The sequence below is a fragment of the Patagioenas fasciata genome, chromosome 16 (assembly GCF_037038585.1).
Source record: "Patagioenas fasciata isolate bPatFas1 chromosome 16, bPatFas1.hap1, whole genome shotgun sequence".
NCBI lineage: Eukaryota > Metazoa > Chordata > Aves > Columbiformes > Columbidae > Patagioenas > Patagioenas fasciata.
The window spans coordinates 10,409,228-10,433,954 of record NC_092535.1 but is presented as its reverse complement, the minus strand read 5'-3'; the positions used below and the strand labels follow the sequence as shown (position 1 = coordinate 10,433,954).

General features: G+C 40.4%; 1 protein-coding gene across 1 annotated transcript in view; it reads left to right on the top strand.

Annotated features, from left to right (window-relative positions):
* The window catches only part of ITCH (itchy E3 ubiquitin protein ligase), a 60,866-nt gene that overhangs the window by 5,621 nt on the left and 30,518 nt on the right, over positions 1-24,727 (top strand). Inside the window, exons 2-5 of the mRNA XM_065849751.2 lie at positions 18,814-18,904; positions 21,374-21,512; positions 22,554-22,678; positions 23,493-23,630. Of these exons, the coding sequence (XP_065705823.2) occupies positions 18,835-18,904; positions 21,374-21,512; positions 22,554-22,678; positions 23,493-23,630 (472 nt within the window). The 5' untranslated portion in view covers positions 18,814-18,834. The remainder of the gene's footprint in view (positions 1-18,813; positions 18,905-21,373; positions 21,513-22,553; positions 22,679-23,492; positions 23,631-24,727) is intronic.

Genomic DNA, 24,727 nt, shown 5'->3' with positions numbered 1-24,727 from the left:
CAGCTTCTTATTGTAGCTGCTTGAAGGGGAATCATGTATATAATAATAACAGCAAAGAGGAGGGAAATGCTGAAGGTTTAGGAAAACACTCTGACCACCTCACTCTACATTTAGAAAGTTTCTATAGCTATCCAAACCACATACCGCTCACTTGTCTTTTCAGGGATTTTTTACATTGTGTTGCTTGCCAAATACTGGCCATGTGTAACATTTCTAAGTCCATTTAAAAGTGTTTGTGACCTAAACATACAGAGGAAAACTTATAACCAGTGGGCAATACTTGATAACTGGCATACTGTATTTTGTGCTTGTTGAATTGAATTTACCAGTAAGATGCTAGAATATCTTGTCTTTTGCAGATGTGGCATGTGCTATATATTTGAATGATCCGTTTGCAGAGCAGTGCTACCTTTGTTAAACATTGTCCTGAACCAGATCTAGTTTGGACCAATGAATAAGCTATCACAAGGCAACTGTGTTCTCATTGCTCTTCTTTTTGTGCACCCATTGAATCAGTGTATTTAACCCCTCTTCTGAAATCTGATTTGAGCAAGTGGATTTGCTCAGTGTGGAAACCTGTTGACATTGCTGGTGGTTAATTTAAGTATTCTCAATGGTTTAAACGTTTTAAACGTAGTCCTGTGAGGTGTGGTATCCTATTTTATTTCCTTTCCAGCACTTATCAGGGCCTCAGAACTACAAGACTTTTATGGCATTAGTGACAATTTGAGCTATTAAAGCAAAATATAACATTTAAGAAAAGTCTTGCTTTCATCTGGGATGTGAATGTCTGAACAAAATAGTACTGTTCTGATGCTGACAGTAGAAATGAAAATGCTTTCAGGCTGATGTGTGTTCACTTAGAAGCTGTGAACTTCCCAGTGAACTGCACATTGGAGTGGAGAAGATAGCAGCAAAATGAAATTCGCGGTTAAGGGTGGATGATGTGGGAGTTATGCGGGGAGGGTCTTTGCAGACAGTAATGATAGGGAAAGGATCTATTATGAGAGAAAGCCTGTGCCACTGCTGCGATTTCTTTGCTTTTTGGAACTTCACTTCCTATTTTTAAAGTAGTATACTCTGTACTTTGTGTTTTATATTTCTGCTTTCATGACTTATAATCGAACACAGGTTCTGGTGCATTACAAACTAAGTAAAAGCATCTGAACAGAATGTGGAACAATTGTCAGAACTCCTCACATGACTTAGACCTGGGATTTGCATCTGGAAGAATGCTGATTAGGAGGGTCATTACACAGCATCATAACCCTGTGGGCCTATACTTTTGCTCCAGTATGTAGGTACCTTTTTGGTTTGCCAAATAATGCATGGACAGGTAAGCTGTGAAGGGTGGTGTGTGTTGACACTGAATTACACTCCATGTACAGAATACTTCGCCAAGGCGTGCAAAGTATGTCTATTTTATTTTAAAAAAATGTTTTGCAGTTATCAGGGGCCTTAGGTTTTGTTTGTTCATTTCACCTGAAGATTTACTGAATTTGAACAGGTCATTGAGTGTGAAATTAGCACTAGGATGGGCACAAAGAGCAGGAGGAGCTGTGTGACTGGGGGAGTGGGAAGAGGCAGGTGGGACCACTTGTTCAGCATCAGCAAAGCTGTCCGAGCAGAACCCACCATGTGCACTCCCCGATAGCTGCAACAGCCGAGTTGCTGTCACTCCTATTGTACAGTTACCTCTGACTCACTGTCAAGTTTTAGCTTAGGAAACAGTTCTCAGCTTCTTCACAGACCTGTGGGCTTTAAGTTGTATCCCTGCAGTATGGAGATCCCCTTGAAATGGAAGGATGCAGTTAGTGTTTGTTGTTAACAGATAGTGATGTTCTGGTTTTAAATGTGAAATTGTCAGTTCTTCACACAGAAGAGCTAGGATGTAAAGACTGGAACTTTCATTCAAGGATTTTAGCACTAGAGCTGGCAGTCTTTGGTAACTCAAGATTTCAGAAGTGAATTCTACTTTATCTTCTGATAAAGGACAAAAGGGTTTTAGGGCAGCCCTATGAAAACCAAGTTAAATGGAATTGCTGGAATATTGAAATAGTGATGCAGTTTTAAGCCATCTATTTCCTGTAGTTTCTGGTTTATTTTTCAGAGAGGCATGAGCTGGAATGTAGCAAGTGTCACATTTTACATGGTTGGGCCGATTGTGTTGTTCGCTCCTGGCTATGCTTTTGTGTTGCCATCTGGTCACTTGCAAAAGATTCCGAGGAAGCAAGTGATGGGCTTCTGTTGGAGTTAGAAAGCATGAAGGTGATTCCTCTGGAAATCAAGATTTTGCTTGCAGCAGTTTGCAGTTTAAAAAAAGACAGTGAACCATAGTAGACTTTCAGATACCTCAATGTTGGTTTTTTTTCTAATTTTTATTTCTGTTACATCTTTTGGATTTGTGTGCTTGACTTTAGTAATGCATAATTTAGGTTGGAAAGATGCAACCTTTATTTCTGGCTGTCATTGAATTTAGCACACAGGAAAATTGTTTCCTTTTTTTTGGTAAATCTGAGATGTCCAGTTTTATTTGTGATGTTTAAGGGTACTCAGAGCAGCAATTTATTTTCTTTATGGGGCAGTGCATGTGTATTCATACCTTGGTGACTAGTTAACTGTAAGAATTTCAGTGCATTGGCTGCAGTACTTCCTGTTCTTACAGCTGAACCAAAGCTACTCCAGAGGAACCATCTCGTATGCCATCACATTTGCTAAAGCAACTTCAAACAGCAAATGACAAAGAACTTTCTTTGTCAAGAGATTTTAAATAATCAGCAAATGTCAGGTCTGTGGTGATCACTGATGGTAGCGAATGATTCATCATTTCTTTGATGAGCCTTGCCAGGCTGAATTGCAGATCTGTGCAGCCTGTTTTGGTTTGGTTTATTGCTCAGGTACCTATGGTGACAATCTGTTAGCAAGATAGTTTTTGTCAGGCGATACCATTTGCGGACAAATTTTTCCTGCTACTTCCATGGCCTTTTAAATCTGTGTTCTTGGGAGCAGACAAATGAAGGCGTATCTGGGGCTTTCTTCATTGAGATAACCCAGAGCGAAGTACCTTTGTACAGGTCTGAACCTTCACGAGTGCACCTGAACACTTAACACAAAGTGTATTGTGTGCTCTGCAGATCTGTACAGAACATACTAAAGAATCTGGTTTAGGTTAATGTAGATGCCAGCTTTATTATGCTTTTGAAAAATATATCTTTTTGAAGATTTGAGTCTTCCAGGTGACAGGATCTGGTTTTGGTTCTGGGTTTATGGACTGCTACTAAACAACGGCCTTCCAAAAGGCTTCTTTAAAACAACCATAATAGTGGGTGAAGTTGTCACTCTTGGTAATGTATACAGGTAATAGCGTAATTTAATGGTCAAGCTTTCTGTTTCTTTTCCGTTCCCCATAGACTTAAAAACTTCATGTAGGTTTGTTTGAATAAGGGTGTGTGTGAACCATTGGTAATGAAACGTAGCACTGGGAATGGAATGGGGAAATACGCTGAAGCAAGCGTTGAGCTGTAAAAAAGAGATTATGAAATCATCTGTAGCTGCTGTCCGCTGTTAATAGCTGAATATATAACTGCTTTGAAAGTGACTTGTTTAAAAGCTGCAAGGTGGATGGTGAAATAGCAGGTGGTGACCTTTTATTTTGTATTACTGGGGGAGTTTATAATCCAGATATTGTTTCTCATTGCTGCAAAAGCAGTGCCTTTGAAATACATTTAAAAATAGGTGTAATACAAAAACATTAGTTTCCTTCTGATGCCAAATTGCAAAATAACCAGTCAAATTAGTTAAAGCTCAAGTGGTTCTCCAACATGTTTACTGATACAGTCTTTTCTCTCTTTTGCCATGAGCATCAACTTAAGTTCTGCACTTGCTGAAAGTTGCTTGTGAAGGTTAGTGATTTCTGCCTTTTAGATTGGAAAATGACATGAAACTGTAATCTGAACTGGGATGCTATGTGAGTATTTCTCTAATAATGAGATAGGGGAGTTAAATGTGTGCACTGGGAAGTGTGAAATGATTGAAAGTTAGTGCGTACGTTTAAATCATAAGGCTAAAGTAGTAGCACAGCATACTGATGTTATCTGTTTATATCACTGGGATTTTTGGCAGCATCTATTGTGTTTGGTTTTAGTATAAGTGAAACTCCATTGCTATTCTTTCCCACTGAGGTTTGGATCAATTTATAGAGATACCTACAAGTATCTATACAAAGGAGACACCTTTAGAAACTGTTAAGAGGATCAACATCCTTTAAGTGACACTCCAGCCCAAATTTGTCACACATGGGGTATTTTTAATGTAAAACAAGAGTAATTAGTTTGGTTGAAAGTACTGCAGAGGTTGGGACAGAAGCTTTATAGATGTGTGGGAGAGATACAGAGCAACGTATAGATAACCTTCCAGATTTGTTCTGGGAAGTTATCACCATATGAGGTAAAATGAAGGAAATTCTTAAAGGTATGAGCAGTCGAACACCTGCCAATAGCAAAATAAAATGTCTTTTGAGTGAACAAAGTGTCAACCACCATATTCAATGATTTCCCCATCTCTGACATTATGTAAATAATGAAGGGATACCGCAGGTTCCAAGGCAGTGATATGTGAATGTTTATGAGGTTTCTTATCAGGGCAAAAGAAAATGAAAATAAACTCAGAAAGCAGTGTGTATAAGAAGTGTACAATAGCATTTTTTTCTGTTGGGACAGTTGAACTTGGCCTTAATTTTTGCACGTTTTTAAGTTTCACGTTACCCAATTATCATTACTTGGTATTTATAGACTTGGACATTTTGTAGAAGATTGACTCAAGCTGTATTGCTTTGTTCTTTATAATAGAGAACAGCAATAAGGTAAACGGAAGTAGTTTTTAAAAGTGAGAAAAAATAACCTTGTGTAGGCTTGTGCATTTAATTTTAATATAGGACTTGGGAAAGGCTGAAGAAATCAAAGTAGATGATACTCAAGATGAAGATTACTGAACCTGGAGGAGGTGCGTGCTGGCTTATGCAGTCTGTCCCTTTCTGTTCAAATTAGTAAAACTTAAGCTGTAGTCAGTCACTGAGCACTGAAAGGGAACCTCAGTTTGGGCAGAAAAAAACAAACCAAAACCAAACCAATAAATAAAACACAAACTAAATAACCAACTTGCTAGCTGTCTCTTTAGAAGAAGAATCTGCTCCAAGAGAGAGACCTAGAGAGAACAAGCAGAAAGAACAGGACATGTATAGCAGGAATTATTAAGTTTGTTTTAGGGAAGTTGAAGCACAGAATAATTGAGGTTAGAATGGACTTCTGGACATTGTCTGGTTCAAACCCATCTGCGTAAAGCAAGGCCAGTTAGAGCGGTCAGTACATCTTGGGTGGGGTTTGGAGAATCTCTGAGGGTGGCAACGTAAGCTCCTTTGGCAAACTGTTCAGCCACCTCACTGTAAAATAAATAACTAAATCCCCTGTTTTTAAGTGGAATTTCCTGTATTTGTGCCCCACTGCCTGTTGTCCCATCACTGGGCACTGCTGGGGAGAGTCTGGCTTTGTATTTTTTAACCCTTTATATCCCCTTTGGTATTTATACACACTTAGAAGATCCTTCTGAGCATTCTCTCTTCCCGGCTTAACAATTCTAGCTCTCTCAGCCTTTCCCCATGTGTCATGTTCCAAACACTTCATCTCCATGGCCCATTGCTGGTGTCACTCTTGATTTGGGGAGCACAGAACTAGACCCGCTAGCACACCAGATGTGGTCTCAGTGGTGCTGAGTGGAGGGGAAGAACCACCTTCCTCATCCTGCTAGTGAAGCTTTTCCCAGGGCAGCCAAGGGTGTTGGAGACTGTTTTTGACTGCAAGCAAGCATTGCTAGTTTGTGTTCAACGGGACCCGTGTTTTCTGGAAGTTGTTTTCTGTCCAGCAGCCCCCAGCCTTTACTGGTGTGTGTGTTTATTCCTCCCCAGGTGCAGAACTTTGCATTTCCCTTTGTGGAACTTTTTGATCAGCATATTTACTGAAAGTGAGCTTGGTCTCGTTGTCCAGGTCATAAATGAAGAAGTTCAACAGTGTTGGCCAAGTATGTACCCCTGGGATGCAGCCCTAATGATTGGCCTCTCGCTGGGCTGCATCCCGCTGATCACAGCACTTCGAGCTGGGTTTTCAGCCCACCCCATAGCCCTCCGTCTGGGCCATATTTCATCATCTTGTCTATGAGGAGACGGTGTTTGTTTGGGTTTTTTCAGTACTTGGGAATGCAAAGAGTCACTCAAAGGAGTTCCGTGACCTTTTCACTTTTACATGGCACAGTATGGGCTTCACTGAGCTGAAACATGATTTCAGAGATCTGTCAGAAATGTTAGTTTTGATGAATGGTTTTCTCTACTGCATGTAGTGAATGGGAAAAGAAACTTCAATTTTTCAGCATCTCTGTAGAATAATACTTCTTGAAATTTATCCTCCTTGTAAAAAGAAACATTTGGATTTACACAGATGGTGGTACTCAGTTACTGGTCTTCCTTCCATATGAAACAAGTAGTTATATTGTCCAGCTTGTTTCTTAGACCTCAGAAACACAATCTGCTACCCTGTTTGAAAACACATATACTTTGTGCTTTATGACAGAGCTTTCTTTTTTTACCTACAGCATTGATCAACAAAACAGACCTATCCCAGTGATGGAGAGTGGGAGACTTTGGGGTTTCCTTTTTAGGTATTTATAAAGGAAAACGTTGGGTGAAAGAATCTCCCCTGAAACTGTCAGAACAGAGTGAAAGGTAGAAGTCTTGCAACAAAGTGACTGAGAATACTCTTGCATGAAGATACCTGTATCCACATTTACAGGATTAAAGAGAGAGAGAACAGAAGTTGTACAAAAGAATGAACTTGAGTCAGTGGCCATAATTTAGACCTATGGAGATTTCCGTGTGGTCAGAATGCATATGAGAGAGGAACGGGTGAAGGAATGGGGAACATCTGCATTGGTGTTTTTGTTTGGACAGGGGCTGTGCTTTGGGAATGAATCCCCCGATTGTTCTCACAGACTGCGCTCTGATTTGGCTCGTGAAATGAGCTCAGATCAAAGAAGCTGAATTGCTTTTAGATGAAACTAAACTGGAAGCTGCGGTCTGACTGGTGTGGGGCTGTGGGATCAGGGGAGAGCTGTTCCAAAATAAAACTCCAGAAACGCGTACAATGCTGGTTTTGGGTCTACAGATCTGTCTTGCTTCCTGGCTCCATTTCTATCACATTGCACTGTGTGCTGATCCAGATAAAGGATAGCAAGGTACAGTGAATTCAAAGACTGTCATAGCTGGAAAAAGGCTGTTGCCATTCTAAAATATGCCATAATGAAAAAGAGCCATGTTAATTTGTGTTTTACCTGACTCTTTCTACTAACTTCTGTTAAAACTGCAAAAAGATGGGTAAAAAGGAGATTATTTGAAGTATCTCTTCCAGGCAATCATCAGTTAATAGATTGCAAGTAAGAAAATTGCTCAAAGGGAAAATATTTTTTGCTCTGAGTGATCACATTAAGATTTTTTCCTTGCCCTAATTAAGAATTAATTGAATAGCATGAATAAGTAGCTTATGGCTTGTGGATTTGTGTGACCATCTCTTCTCACTACTGTGTCACATAGCTAAAACTGTGATAACCAGACACCTCCTGATAAATTCTTTCCTTCCCCTTCCCATAGCAACAGGCAGGAAGAGTTTTTGGGTAGAGTTCTTCAGATTTTTTTTCATGCTTTCATGACAAGGTCCAAAATAACCTGTTGCCAGCACCAATATTAATATTTGACTGAGATTCTCAAGACTGGGATTTTTGCTTTGTAGGAACTTCTTAGCCTCAGAGCCAGCTGGAGTGTAAACGTAGCTGTGGGGCTGAATGAGATTCGATATGGCAGACAGAACAAAAAATATTGCTGCTTTTGGTGACTCTGTGTTTTGTAACTATCTTGGGCTTCTCCTCAATGCTTCTTTGTCGTCATTTGTGATAAAATTTGAGAAGCCTTGAGAAATGGAATCTCTGAATTGCAAAACAAAAGCGTGTATTTCTACAGTTAGTATGCAATCTTAGGTAAACTAAAGCAAGGCTGCATGCTGTAGAATATTGTGTTTCTGGAAGAGCTGCAATTCAAAGCACAAATGCTTTTGGACACTTGGTGAGGTTAGTGCGCCATTTAACAGTGACTGCTCGAACTGTCTGGCCACGCTATCTGCTTTTCCCTTGAGAAAATTCTCTTCCAAGATTACCAGTGGCAAATGTTATGGATACTTTCTAGGTGCTTTCTTTTTAGAAACCTGGAAATATAAAGGTGTTGTTTTTTCAAAGTGGAATATGAAAGGGCTTTTTGCCTGTTAGGGCTTTTTCAATACATATCTATATACTTTGTCTCTCCTTTCTGAGGAAGGCTCTCCCTGAAGTTACAACACAGGTTATTTTTTAACCTGCATTTCCACGGAGCTCCGTAGAGGACATGGTTCACAGTGCAAGGAAGTGGAAGAATGAAGGAGGAAAGCTGTAATTAATTTCTACAATTTGTGAGAGTTCTAACTACTAGAACTTGATGCATTTTCTGAGAGATCTGTAATAACAGTCTAACAGTCCTAATAACAGGAACTCCATAAGGTCAGAGGAACTTGGGTACTTGGAGGTGCTAAAAGGATGTTTCCCTGTGAAAGAAGAATATGACTCATTCTGAGAAGCTGGTTCACTATGTAGTCAGTCACCCCCAGTTCTGGAACCTCTTTGGGGTAGCAACACTTGGATCATAATACTGTCAGCTGGCAGGTTTCAGATCGTGAGTTTAATTTGGGTGTTGGGAGCTGAATTTCCTTTAAACCATCCTGAAACAAATGGGCTGGAACCGAAACGTGACGGTCAGAGCAGAGCAGTGTGATGGCTCAGCCCTGGCCGCCCACCACACTGCTCCGTTCTCTGCAGGAGGGGCAGGAAAACTCTCTCACAATTTCTGACACAGCTGTTACACAGCATTTTTTACCTTTTGTTAAATATGTTATCACAGACACTACCAGCATTGCTGATGGGCTGAGCTGTGGCCAGCGCTGGGTCCGTCCTGGAGCCAGCTCTGTCCAATATGGACACAGCCCCTGGTCTCTTCTCACAGTGTAAATCCAATACAGGTGCCTACTATGGAGACAGATTTGGGACTAAATTTGATTAGTTTTCTTTGATAATGTCCTGGTTTTGTTAAAAAACAAGTTATTCTTTTAGTGAATTTGCCTGTCAGCTAAAGCTTCATATCAGCTGCATCTTCTTGGAGAACCAGATCCATGTTTTGATAAACATAGCAATGGAATGGGAAGTTATTGATAAACATGGATGGACATCTCACCAGAGGGACGAGAAACCAGCGACCAAGAAACTGACCAACTGTGTATAACATCCCATTCATGTGAATACTTCATATAAAAGTGGGAGATCATGAGGATCTTGTCCCTTTTTCCTTATGGCTGACATTAGGAGAGGACCTTGCGAGTTGTCCCTGTGAACTGAGGCCCAGTGACAGACTGAATCCAGCTCCGGTTGGCTGCAGAGTCCAGTCCAGGACTATGGGTGCCACCTCTGCAGTTGCTGGGACTTTCCAGATTGGTTTTGTGTATTTTGTATTATTTTCTCTATTCTTATTAGTAGCATTAGTAAAACATTTTTAATTTTTCCAACTGTCTTTTCTCTGTCCTTCTTTCCCTCCTGATCGCCTGTGCTGAGTGGGAAGCGGGGAGAGGAAGGGACCGAAAGGGGAAGGAGGATCGAAGAGGGAGGTTAACAATACATCTGCCAGAGTTTATTGTCACCCGCAATCAAAACCCTCGACAGATAAATAAAGTAAAAATGTTCTGTACTCATACTTTGAGGGGTTTGTTACTCCATGAGGAAAAGGCAACCACCAGTAATTTAAAAATCCTGCCCTGTAAGGCAAGCTTCCAGAAGACAGGGCCTAGGAGAATCATTTTGCCCATCATGAGACTGATAGAAGAGCACAAACCCCTAAAGACAAACTTTGCGAGTGTATTGTCAGCCCATGATAAAACCTGGGTACTTTCAGCCATAGAATATCTGGTTTCTTGAACAAAAAGCAATTTGTCTTGCTTAGCGAGTAGAGAGGTTCTTCTTGCCTTCCTATCCACAGATTTTAATGTTGTTCAGCTTGTTCGCTACCGCTGGAAAATTCTCCTGAAGCCTCATCATGGGAGTATTAAGATGAAACGTGGTTGTGAATCAATGCAGTATAGTGTTGGAACTATATTATTATAAAAGGGTTTTTTAAAAGAGATTCAAAGACCAAAATGAATTTCTAAAAGCAGTGGTTTGTAAAATGCAGGAGTTAATTCACTTAATGTCCAGTTAATACCAGTAAATCCAGCGTTTTAAAAACCTGTTTAAGTTTGTTGTAGTTACAGCAATGCCGGTTTCACTGTCTTCTTTGTCTTCCTAATACCGGTTTGGTTCTCTATACTGAGAGTTAGCATGCCAGGTTTAATATATCTTGTTTTCCAACAGTGGTATTTCAGAACCAGCCATTTAAAGTGTTGCTCTATTTCTAAGATTACAGCAGTGAACCAGTTTTAGCTTAGTGGTTTGCATATATGAATTGTTGTCGTCTTTGCAGTGGATTGTACCATGAGAAGGAAATGGCTGAAATAAAAATAGACCATCTCTTTGTTTTCACAAATGGTTTTAATTATCTCGCGCAGCTCTCTGCAGTGCCTTTTCTTGCCAGGCTTTTTGGAATCAAGCAAAAGGCGTATGATGTTCATGTACACATGTACACTTTGGTCTCTTTTTTTCCCCTCTTTGAACATTTCTTACAAGTTGGTAAAAGCAAACATGCTTTCAGTTAGGGAAGAGATTCATTGGCAAGTTACCTGAGTTGTGGCCAAGCCTGTTTTGTCCCTTTTGTCCTGCCTGCCACAGTTTTGGTGTGAGAACAGCTTGTGGTTGGGGAATTACTGATGTATTACTGAAAGGGAAAAAAAAAATCAAACTGCATTATTTTTTTCTTTGCATTTTATATATTGCAGCACTATTTATTTACACATCTTTTTTCCAGTTCTTTTATTGAGCATCAAATGCTATAGGTATGTAGAAAAGAGTCTTATGAGAGATTTCTGCTGAGGCGCAGGTTGGACAGGCAGGCTGCTTGGTGCAGAGAAATGCTAATGAATGAATTCTCTGTAATTTTGATGTCTTGGGTTTGAGAAGTCTGAAGACAGACTTTAATTTGGGTTGCAAGCAAAGTTGGAAGCATTTTTCTCTGCAGGTGGAAGCTGATGGACCAGTTTTTCTAATCTGCGCAGTTTGCATGGGGAACACTGGTGATCCCTGGTGTTGAGGTAAAAGTTCCGGTGTGAATATCACTGAGTGTCTGGCCACAGCGTTTCCAGAGCTATTCTGTCTTTCCTTGGGCAATCTTTTGTTTTGATAGTCAGGTTAAATGTTTATTTTGGCTCTTCTGACTTAGAAATTTTGGATTTAGAGGATTTTCCCATGTTCAGTTCTGTTTTGAAGTGTTAGATATTTAGGAAAAACAAGGAATCAGCACTGAGGATTAGTGTTGCATAAATAATTGTCTGAGTGTTTTTAGGAAAAGTCTTTAGGGCTGTTAGTCTGGAGTTCATTAGTCTTTGCTACTGTAATTTTCAATCTGTTCATGACACAGGATAGAGCCCTCATGTGATCCCGTTGCATTATATCAATATGGTGTCAGGCTAATTATTGTTCATATAATAAAACTCAGTGTGGGACTTTACAGAAAAGAAATGTATTGTTTACTTTTAAAGTCTCAAATTAATTTTACAGATTCACACTCCTTCTCTCATACATTTCATTCAGTCTTTCCCTCACACTCCTGTGCTCAGAAGCACCAGCATGTTTTTGTGTGTCGAGGTTGTGTAGCCGGTGTCTCTTATGTGCACCATGGGGGACAGAACTAACGGTAACCGTCACTACTTATCATGCTGCCGTTTCCTTTTGGTGACAACAAACTGCTTTACAGATGGATATTTTATGTCCTTTGGGAGTCAGAAGTTCTACGCTACGCCTTTGCTTTAGAATCTGACTTATGTCAATCTCCCTAAGTCTTAAATGAAGGCTGATGCTCAAACACTGCGGTGTTATCAGGGTGGAGGCATCTTGGTCTTGACACAAACAGCGAGTTTTATTGCTGCAAAAAGTGTCCTTTGCTATCAATAAAAGCCATTCTTCTGTCCTTTCTTTTACTGTTTTTTCTCATTTATACACGTACAATTTCACTCCTTTTTTTAATACCAATCTGAACATCTCCATTACAATTCTCTACAAGGTATGTTTACTTGTAGCAGTAAGTCATCCAGAAGAAAGATTCGGGATGGTAGTTAGAATAGATTCAGGTGAGCTCACTCATAAAATATATTTAGATTTAAATCTGTTGATTTAAAGATGTGACTTCTGGCTCTGTACCACTGTACTATGAAAGGGGGTAGAAATGATAGTTTGTAAGCAGACATAATGAGAAAGTGGTTCCTGTGTTGGGCCGAAAGTACAATGGATCGTATATTGTATACATGAATTAGATAGGAGAAAATGGAAAACATACATTCTTAAGGTAGCATGGCAGATGAAGTTTCTGTTTCAATGTCAAGGATTTCTCATTAGCAAGTCCATAGTAGGGAAAGGCCAGAAGTTGGGCAGCTCTTCTCCTGCGTTTCATGGTTTGATATCTTGCTTTTCCATCCTTGCAGCCTCTGAAGGTCGCGTCACTTGGGTTGCTGCCCAAACTGATTAAATTGTATTTCCCACAAATATATTTTTAGCTAGTATATTGAATTGGCTCGAGTGTTGTCTTTGAGCCTCCATCTCACTTGTTCTTAGCAGAACAACTGCCTGTAGGACAGCTTTGTCAGTGGCTGAACGGAGCGGCACACACAGGGCAGCAGGGAGGTGTGTGTCTGTCTGTCTGTCCTGCTGAGCGGGTGTCCACACTGGCTCTGGGAGTGCAGGTATCCATAGCACGGCAGATACAGCAACCACTCAGGAACTCAACCTCCAGCCTGGTGTTGGACCCACTATGTGTTGTATTTCACATTCGTTCAAAAAAACAATTCGGGTGTCTGGATTTTAAATTCTAACAGATGTATTATGGCAGAGAATAGTTCATTTTACTGCACTTTCAGTAAACAGGTGTAGTGCTGCTCACACACAGTAATGACCAAGGGAGCTAAGCTGCATTCTGCTGCTAAACCCCTCTCTGTTTGTATTCCTTATATAAATAACCTTTAACGCAAACCTTGTAATTGCTTCCCTTCCCAACATGTACTCAACACCCTTGTAATCTCTGTCTGTTCTTTCTTTCCTGTTTGATTACTCAGCAGTTTCTTTCTTTCTGTAGGCCCTCTTGTTTGGACTAAACCAAGCATGTCCTTAAAACTTATTTAGGGAAAAAAACCCCTATAAAATGTCAAACAATAGAAACAGCTCTGTCAAACCACTTTTTACTTAAAGATAAAACTTGGACAGTTAAAGTAACTACAGATTTGCTAAACAAGTAAGTTACCAAAGGAGCTGTCTGTGCCTGGGTTACTGAGTGATTGTATCTTAACAGTTAAAAGAAAATAGCTTTTCCACACTAAACATGACTTCAGTTAAAAAGAGGCTTCAGTGTTTTGTGCGAAGGAGAACAAGCATTTGTATTTAATTTCTCACACCCAAAAAAGTGCAGTATTAATGTAAACAAGTGACTTTGAACTTTCTCTGAAATATGTAGCCTAATTTCTTATTAATTGGCTGTAACTCACATATGTGTTAATTAAAAAATTAACTGTTGTGAAGAGGACATGCTACATCTTGTGTGCAGTTTTTTAAACAAAATGTGGTGTATTTTACAATTCCCGAGTTACACAGTGAGATTCTCAAAACCATTGTTAAAATTACTACGTAGGTTAAAGCAAGATTTTAATGATGCATTTTTTATTTCCACTGTTGAAACAGCAGATACACTGTGGATTAATGCACCTGTAAAGAGCAGTTTAGCCTGTTCTTCAAATTACTAAATGTAAGACTTAGAGCAGCCAACAGTGTGCAATTATTTCAGTATTTTTGTAAATTATAAAGAGCATGTGCCAACATATTTTCAAAGCTATGTATGTATAATATGCGATCACAGGGTTTCATTCTGACTTAGTTGTGTCTTCTGTTCTGTTGAATACCTATGAAACAAAATGACCTTCTTTAAGTCAGTTCTTCAAGAGCTGAATCCCATTACTGAATAAAGTCACCAGAAGTTGAATCGGTGTGACACTCCAAAGATCTCTCAGGCCTTTGATAGCATTTTCCTTTTATTTATACTCCCTGATTTTGCAGGGTAAGAAGCTCCTTCCCACCTCCTCCTTACATTGCTTTAACCAAGAAGCTCTCAGAGCTGCTTTTCTCCCTGCTCCTTCTCATGATTTGTTAAAAGAAAAATAAATGAAGATCCTCCCTGGAGATGGAATTCAAAGAACTGAATCCTGGCAGGATGTGTGGATTTATTGGTGTATTATTTTAGGCAATGTTTGTTCAAACCTGCCTCGGGTGCAAACAATAGCTTATACAATGATGAAGCTGAGCTTAATTTATCTACTAATCCACACACACTGTGGCAGCAGGTTATAAAAACAAACCGACCTACCTGGGGGTAGGTATGCAGCCTCTGAAGAAATTCAGGCAAGCATTTGGACGATTTGTTTTCAGTGTCAAGATATTGTTTCTGGTTTAAGTCTTTTTCTACACCAAATAATTAGTGTTGGTTGTTTCTAAGAAAATGATACTTGCGTGATCAGGCTCTGAGTGTTGGGCAGGGACAGGCTGGAGAGCTGGGCAGGGAAAAATGTAATGAAATAGAACAAGGGCAAGTGTAGAGTCTTGAATCTGGGCAGGAACAACCCCAGGTTCCAGTGTAAGTTGGGGAATGACCTATTAGAGAGCAGTGTAGGGGAAAGGGACCTGGGGTTCCTGGGGACAGCAGGGTGACCATGAGCCAGCACTGGGCCCTTGTGGCCAGGAAGGCCAATGGTACCTGGGGTGGATTAGAAGGGGGTGGTCAGTAGGTCAGAGAGGTTCTCCTGCCCCTCTGCTCTGCCCTGGGGAGACCACACCTGGAATATTGTGTCCAGTTGTGGCCCCTCAGTTCCAGAAGGACAGGGAACTGCTGGAGAGAGTCCAGCGCAGCCACCAAGATGCTGAAGGGAGTGGAGCATCTCCCGTGTGAGGAAAGGCTGAGGGAGCTGGGGCTCTGGAGCTGGAGAAGAGGAGACTGAGGGGTGACCTCATTAATGTTTACAGATATATAAAGGGGGAGTGTCAGGAGGATGAAACCAGGCTCTTCTCGGTGACAACCAGTGATAGGACAAGGGGCAATGGGTTCAAACTGGAGCATAAAAAGTTCCACTTGAATTTGAGAAGAAACTTCTTGATGGTGAGGGTGGCAGAGCCTGGCCCAGGCTGCCCAGGGAGGTTGTGGAGTCTCCTTCTCTGCAGACATTCAAACCCGCCTGGACACCTTCCTGTGGAACCTCAGCTGGGTGTTCCTGCTCCATGGGGGGATTGCACTGGATGAGCTTTCCAGGTCCCTTCCAACCCCTGACACTCTGGGATTCTGTGATAATGGCCAGGGGTCCAGTGTTCTGCTACAGCTGAAGTGCTCCTTGGTGTTCACACGGGATGGTCCATTAGCATCCAGCTGCTGGCGGAACTTCTTGTTGTAAATAAAGATATTTTCTTTTCACAGAATCCTAAATATCGTTTCTGTTGTCATAAAACTGGAAATATTTTAATAATGATTTAAGAGTGTAGATTGTCTTATTTTGTGATTAAGTTTCCAAGTAGCCCTGGGCTGGCTGTTGAAATCATGTGCAATCATTAAAAATAGGTGTTAATACAGTAGTTTCTTACCAAACAGATTTGCATGCTTGTTAGGTAAACAGAGAGGAGTTAAATACTAGAAACTGAAGTTTAAATGTCGACATCAGCTGAATATGTGTGTCTTGTGGGGTTATTGTTTTTTGCAGTCTCTTTGTGCTTCTTCAAAGTGGAGTTCGCTAATCATCACAAGATTCTTGTTGGAGTAATTAATGTATTTTAGCTTTATTTCCCAAGAAAATGAGATGTATACAATTCCACCTGCCAGTCTGTTCTGCTTTTCCCCCTTTCCCCATGTGTTGCGCTACAAACTTTTCCATTCTAGCTAAAAATCAATGGAGGTATCAAAGTTGATTAATTTCTATGAATTACAGAAAATCTGCATGGAGTATATACGTGCATGGTAGGGAAGAGACTTAAAAGAGCGCTCAGGTGAGAGGAAAGCTGCACTGTGAGTTCCGTGGTTATTCTTGGCTCAAAACCACCCATTTGATGTGCAGAGTCTTTTCCAGCCGGCAGGTAAAGGGGGCACAGGAGACGTTGGGTCGAGGTGTTTGAAATAGGAAAAGAGAAATAGGGCTGCTGAGGTGCAGGGCACAGGGAAATTGCTGCTTGCTGCTTCCTCCTCTGAATTCTCCTTTTTCCTCGTTAACTAATGGCACTTGTGTTAAAGAGCCACCAGTGGATTTTAGCAAGCATGCAATAAAATAAGTCTTCTGTTTTATTGGTCAAAAATAATTAGAAACTTGATGGCAGCTGAGAGGGCTAAACAATGCGTAATGGAGTTTCTTTTTTTTAAGAAGTATTGGGAGATGATAGATTATTGAAATCTTACTTATACTGGTTGTTAGTGAAAACTGTCACTATGTACACATGTGTACATACACGTGTGACTCAGCAACTGTTTGCACAACAGTCCTTTCAAATGTGATTAATCGGCTGTTTTTCTGCATATTCTCAAGGAGAATGATAAAATACTGATACATTTTTAATGGGTATTTTTGCAGACTTCAAAATGAAAATCAACTTTAACATATGGTTCTGAACGAATGGTGTACGCTGTGTGTGCTTACTGTAGGACTCTGCAGTAATCATGTTTGTGTGCAGTGTTGTTTCTCCGGGTGGAGAACGGCAGCTCTCCTATCAGTGCAAACTCCTTCAGGCTGTCCAGTATGTCTGTGCTGGTCCAGATGCTATTCAACTGCTTTTTGAAAGCATAAATGATACCTGTTGAGTTTGGTAGAACTAATCATGGGATCAGAATTAGGTATAGTCCTCTAGGTCTTTTAAATTTAGGCTGCTTTTGAAATACTTACATTAAAAGCTTTTTCACTGTAGCAGAAGTTAGATTTGTATGATTCACATCTGGAATGTGGTAATTGACAGTATTGAACTCCAGTAATAACACTATATACTATTTAAGCAAGACATTAGTACTTGTTTCGGCAGTGTGATATTCTCCGGTGGTTAACACTGGCACCAGCAAGCTGTAGGATGCAAGAACTTCCCATTTATTGCTTTCAAAATACCTGTGGAATTATGAATTTCACAGTCACTGTCACAGTGTGTAGACTTTGCTTTAGCTTGCGGCCTCTAAAAAGAAAGTTGCGATATTCAGACCTGGTCTCCTTTACAAACTGTGTTTTGCATGGCATGCAGAGGATAAGATATGCACTGGTTTACATTGCTTGGGCTGTTATCGCCCCTTGCACTCAAGATACAGATAGGGAACATGTTTGCTTAAGCTGCTTCCTTGTTGGCAATAACGTGTGCAGAACGCACCTGGAGAGCTGACACGTGGTGTTTGATGTGCTTTGGGATGCAGGTTTGGTACCTGAGCCCAGGTGTGCGGATCAGCCCGCCCTTGGCCGCAGCACCTGAGCCAGGTCATACACCCAGGGCAATGAAGGTTTGGTGGGAGGTTACGAGCAGAGGTGACTGAGGAAATGGCACAGAGGAGGGAACAGGATGTAAGGGGGATGCAGGAAGGAGTCTGGAAGATGGATCCAGCAGGTGGTTTGGAGTCTTCAATAACGCATTCATTTTTCAGTGGGTAATCTGCTGTAGAAGACTCGCTGGTATAATAGCCTCTTCAGTTGAGATGTGGAGCTGAAAGTGTGTTTTAAATATGAATAGGAGCAAGGATATCTGGATATTTCCAAAGCGATGTCTATTTTTAATATAACAGCACACCATTTCTGCCTGTTAATAAAGAAGCTATATGATGCATATTGTCCATTTCTCCCCCTGCTCCCCAAAACCAAATACTGAACTGAATTAATTTCAAAGAATATTAGAAATAGCTGCTTGCTTTGGTGCAGGATCAGACGAGCCACGGGTGCGAGGTTCGGGATGCCGGTAATGGAGGTTTCTCACCCTCTTTCAGAAGTGATGTATCTCCTCTGTTAGTGAAGTGCTTCGTGGAATTACTTGATCTGACCAAGTGAAAATGAGAGAAACACAGAAGTGGGTTTCTCTAAATTTGAAATTTGCTCTTAAATTTAATAATTATTTTTTCAACCTTTTTCCTATGATTGTGTATTGTGGTTTTATTCCTTTTTTTTTTTTTTTTTTTTTTTTTGAGACAAGTAATATTTGACATGGGAACTTATGACGTCAAAATAAGCCTGTATTTGCAGGCATAAGAGGTACAGCAAACTTTGCAATTAGAACTTTGTTTATTCTCCGTTCTAATTGAAGGGACAAAATCAAAAGACCTCTTTTGCCTCAGACATGAGTATTTACAGATTATGTAATAGAGACTAAGCCCTTTGTAAACCATTTTCTGTACTTCGACAAAAGGGAAAGGAAGTAGAAAACAAGTGTGGTTTTGTTTTCAGGATAATGTATCTACATGTCAAAAACCAGATGATTTATTGTTTGAATTCCTGATTCAAATGTTTCTGTTGTTTCTTCATCCAGATTCAAGATCCAGCCCATATTATGGCTGGCAGTGGGGCCAGAGCAGGACCATCCGGTGGGTTTTCCATGAAATCACAGCTCCAAGTCACTGGTAAGCCTGTGGAAAACGTGCAGATTTTCTGCTTAGAAATGGTAAAGCGTTTTTCCCACAATTAAATGGAAGTTACCAGTATGTTGCATTTCAGGGAGTTTTGAGTTGTACAAAACCCAAAACAAGTCGCACAATAAAATTGGTGGTGTTATATCATCATTACTTGGCAGAAATATAACTATTTTAATAAAGATTTTATCTAAAATGGATTTTAAAATGGTACATTTTTGTGCCAACAAAAAAAAGAAGGAATAATTCTTTTTGAATACTGTCAAATAAATTGTACAAACCAATCCTTTTCAAAATGTAAGATGTAATATGATGCTGCTTTCAGTTACTAACACTTGACATAACACCGAATCTAACACATTCTCCTGTTGGTGTTTTTCCATCTCAAGCTAAGTGATTTAACTTACTACTTCTCCCTTGTTCCATGTTTTGATGGGCACCATTGTAGAGGAGCTCTATTAAAAGCGTGCGTGAGAATATAACTGTCACTGAGCACCAACAGAGCAGCTGTTGAAAATGACCAGGTTTTCCTCACTTTTGCTCTCTGACAAACGTTGCTGAAGCCTGGGGAGATCTGGGGGTGTACGCAGGTCTGTGTTTAGAAGCATCAAAGGTAAATTTTGCACCATCAGTGTGGTGCAGAAGTTTCACAAAGCTGATATTGTGGGGTTGAAAAGAATCATCCAAAATAGATGGGAAAGCCTTAGACCGGACAGGAGGTTGGAACAGAGTAAGTTCTGCTGACTGCAGCTGCCACACTGAGGTCGCATGCTTGTTTGTTCTCCGTAGGCTCTGAGACTTTAGGAGAAATCGTGTCCCTACAGGTTGATATTGGAGAGAAAAACAGAAGCAGTTTGGAGGTTCATCCTCCGCATGGTACGGAGAGCAGCACTACGGACTGAAATTGCTGTCTGAGCCTTGCTCTGTTAAAGGCCTGTGACTCACATAAAGTGAAACTGAAGTGTCTCAGTGATTAGAACTGAGACTATTAAGACTTTTGAGTGGTTTTTAATTGCTGTAGGAGTTAAGCCCCAGTGTGTGAGCAGGCACAACCTTTTTGTAGACATTTCTGTAAGCAGCAGCCACCTCCTGCCCTACCCTACCCTACCCTACCCTCACCTCCCCGTTCTGCTCTCTTAGTTATAAATGAACTTTCAGGTTGTCTGGGTAAGTAAGAACCTAGAAAGTCCTGACAAAACTGCTGGTTTGTGCTGCCTCACTGTAATTCTTGGTGCCTTTGAGGCAGCTGGTGCTGTTGAGGCGGGAGAGGCTGCAGCACTGAAGACGTGAGGGGTGGGGAGATATTTGTGAAAATTAAGTGAATTTCTGTAAGATGTCTGTAATACAGAGAGAAAGAGTTTCTTTTAGGAGCAGTTCAGAGCAGTTTATACTAAGCTCCTTCTCTAAATCTCTAAAAGAGTGCAGACTATAAAGGGAATCTAGGTAGATTAGCCATATGGGCTTGAATTAGTAATCTTTTTCTTCAGGATGCAGTGCAGCTGAGGTGGGTGACAAAAGCACAGGAGACCAAGTTGTTATTTGTCAGAAGGGAGTGGAGTTCCCTGGCCAATTGGAAATGCTAATATCTTTGGTTTGACTACTGTTTTGTGAGTTTACTATTGCCAAGGAATCCAAGAACACTCCTAAGACTCAATGTTGGGGACAGGGACGTGCGCATGATGCTGCTTGGCTATATGGGGTGTCAGAGAGGAGCCTTGCAGTCGGTGATGTTGAATGTCTAAAAACCAAACAAAAATGCACACACAGACAAAAAAAACCCACAAAACAAAAACCAAACGCACACAACAAAAATAACAACAAACAAACACACACACACGCACCCCCCACCCCCCCCCCTTCCCCATTCTTCCCCTGCCCAGTCACAGCTCTGGAGCTGCAGGTCCTGTCCGGGATTTTGTGTTTCTAGAACAGTAGGTGGTTGTTGGAACTCAGGATTTTGCCTTCAGTTCGCTTTTCTGTAAGTTTGCTTTGGTACAGAGAATTTAACGCAAAGTTCTGGTTCTTCATGGTGTTCTTCTCAGCAGCCCTGGCAGCAGTTGTCTGCAATTCCCCAGTGACACAAATCGTGTTTGGAGCTTTCTAACAAGCACGTGTAACAAACTCCAGTAATTCTCTTGGCGGGTGATAGACAGGAGGAGGTTTTAGAGGATATTTTCTGCTTTCGACACCTAAGTGCTTTTGTCAGTTTTATACTGATTATTATTAATTATAGCGTCTGATATTATGAAGTACTATTGCATGTTTTAGGCACTTGTGTGAGCTATAGCACTGTATAAAGTGATTTGGAATGCAAGAGCATTTTTGTCCATCTAATATATTTCTTCTTGAGCTTTATTGTCATGCCTCAGTGACCTGATACTCAAATACTAAGCACACAACTGAAAAGTATTATTTGGAATCGAAATCTTATTGAGTAAATGATTTTCTCTTTCTTAATAGTTATTTCAGCAAAACTGAAAGAAAAAAATAAATGGTTTGGACCAAGCCCTTATGTGGAAGTCTCGGTAGACGGACAGTCCAAGAAGACAGAAAAATGCAACAATACAAACAGCCCGAAGTGGAAACAACATCTTACAGTGTAGGTTTGATGGGTTTGCTTTCCAACTTATTTTCGCTAAATTAATGCAATTGACAGTGGACTTAAGGGTTGTGTTTTTATTTTAAGCCAGGAATTCCATATTACGTGATATGAAGATAATTTGTGTGATTTTTTTAGGAGCTAATTGTACTGTGGTCTGGAATATATATTTACAAACCATTCCATTACTTTTTATGGAAAGGACACAATGCTAATGAAGTCATTTATTCTGTATTAATGTATGTGGTGTATCAAAGGAGCTTTAATTCTGTGTGTAGTAAGGAAAGGAAGATAATTTGAGATGAAAACTGAGAAGTCCTACTCACGTTTTTGTTGTCACATTTAAGTTTATGGTATTTCAGAAATATGTGGCTGAAAAGTGCGGCTGTTCTTTGTGTGCCGTGCCACAGAGCAGGTAGATAACTCTTGTCTGGCACACGTCTAAATTCAATCACAAGTACAAAATTCCTGATTAATTTGTGCCTTCCTACATCCTCTAACAGCAGCCAGAAAGCACCAGTCTGGGGAGCTCTCTAGCAATATCCTTGATCCAGGCTCCAGGTAGACTACAGACTTCCCTAAGATGAGGGTCAACCCTGCATATTGGGCCCTCTGTTCCTTTCAGGGTTGGACTTGATGATCTCTGAGGTCTTTTCCAACCCAGTCCATTCTGTGATTCTGAGAGATAGATGTGATGGATGGACTATGAAATGGATAAGGAATTGGCTGGGTGACTGTATCCAGAGAGTTATAGACAAGAGCTCAATGTCCAAGTGGAAACCAGTAATGAGTGGTGTCCCTCAAAGATCCATACTGGGACCAATATTATTTAGCAACTTCTTTAATGACATAGATAGTGGGATTGGGTACACCATGGGCAAGTTTACAGGTGACACCGACTTGAGTGGCTCAGTTAATAAATAACTTCGAAATGGTCTTTTCTGCTAGGCTGACTCATTTGAAGTTGAAGCAGATTGCTCGGTTCAGCCGTTTCCCCTGCCAACAAATGCCCTTACCCGCTGCTCAACTTTTTCTTTTCAGAATCGTCACTCCTGTAAGTAAATTAAACTTTCGAGTCTGGAGCCATCAAACGTTGAAATCAGATGTACTTCTGGGAAGTGCTGCTCTGGATATTCAGGAGACTTTGAAATCAAACAGTATGAAACGTAAGTATAAGATTAACTACACTTTGGAATGCTGCAGAATTCGTCAGGAATTGTCTGTTAATCAGTGCTCTGGGCAACTGGAGGAGGAAGGAAACCCTTAGGAATTCCTTTAGTTGCTACAGATTGCATTGATGAGCTTCCTCCGGCTTTTTCAGTGTAATCTTTTTGGTTATACACGGTCTGCTATGGTGTCATTGAAAACATGGTGAAAACATGGGGGGAATTACCTTGGGTAACTACATCGTGCTGTATGGCATCAGATACCCTGCTGTAATCCACTGGATTTTGGTTCAAACTTTAAGCAAGAATGTTTATTTACAACTTTGTTTCAATGAAAACCAGTTATATACCCTGAAAATACACTCGGTCTGGGAATATGATGCAAAATGTTCACCTTCTAAATGCGAATCTTGTTGTCATTAGATAAATGTGAAATATTTTAATGAGAAGGTAGAATGGAAATCTCTTCTGCACGAGGAATAAGGTGAATTACATTTCCTAACTATAGGTTTTTGAGGATAGGTATGTTAATTGCTTTAGAAGCGTGGGCAGAAACACAAGACTCAATCTCTGCTCTGATGTTAATCCTTTCTTTAGGCAGCAACAAACTTATGCTCCAGTTTTCCCCTTTCTGTAGAAATAATAACACCTGGAAATGATTTGTTTTACCACACAAAACTGAAAAAAAATATGGAGAGAGTTCTGGGGTTTGTTAGGGATGTTTTTCCCTTGCTGACTGTGGCCTGTGATTGGCTTCTTGAATAAAAATCGCTTTTTTGTCATGTAGTAAAATTATTTCCTGTATTTTTTTCAGTTGAGCAGGTAGTGGTGACGCTGCATCTTGTTGGTGACAGAGAACCAGCAGAAGTGGTGGGAGACCTGTCTGTCTGTCTAGATGGGCTGCAGGTAGATCCTGAGCTCCTCACCAACGGTGATGCCTCAAGTACAAGAAGTAAGTAGCTTGAATTCAAATCCACCCTCTACATATATCTGGGAGACAAAGCTTTTTTTCCGGTAACTTTAACATAATAACAGCGTTTTCTATAACTTCCTATTTGTAGAGACCATAACTCTTCTGTGTTTTTATTTGAGGTGGAGTCATAGTCCACAGTGAAGATTTTCAGCCTTGCCATAACAAAAACAACATCAGCATCTTGATTTTGTGGACTTCTGTCTGGCAATCCCAGACTTCAACGGAAGTCTCTGGCTTCCCTGAATGTTTCCTAACATCATTAACAGAAAATAATATAAAATAATTTAGTTTGATCTCATAATAATAGTAATATTCAGCATGGATTTATAGTATTTTTTTCTTAAAATATCTCAAATAAATGTTTTCATGGGTTTTTGTTCCCTGTGGAATGATCCACTGTTCTGTTTAGTTGATGTTGTCAGCTTCAGATAACTAGGATGATTTTTAACTGAAAATCTTGAATACATGTAAAATGGGTAATCACACTGAAATAATAAGTAAGAGGGTTTAATTCTGTTGGTGCAGGACAAGCAATGGAACATTTTTGAGGGTATTGTAGCCTGAAAAGTAGAGATTTCTCCAGCAGTCAGCATTGGAGGGTCTGTCAGCTGTAGCAATTAGCTACGTGCTTAATTGGCAAGTTTTAGGCTTCTGGTTTGGTTGGTTGGGGGTTGTTGTGGTGGCTTTTTTGGGCACTAGAGGAAGTTGCTTTGAGATTCCATCGAAGTATCACAGGAAAATTGAATGAGCACGCTGGCTTTGTAACTGTTATTTCTTAGCTTGTAGTCCATCTTCATTTGCATTTTGTTAAAAGGATTAAGCACGTGATTTGATGATGTGGGATTTCTTGGTAAGTAAAAGCCAAATGCTGGGATTGTGTGGGGCTTGCAGAGCAGAGCTGACATGGGATGACAGAAACACCTACTGACAGTACCGAACTTTCCTCTTGTGCAATACTTGGTTTTCATCTCTGCGTTGTTCCATTTCCTGAAAGTCACCTCCTGAGCAAAAGGTGCAGGAAAAGGCCTGGAACTGGGCACTATAGGTAGTTTGGGGCTCGACAGTAAAGACAGATG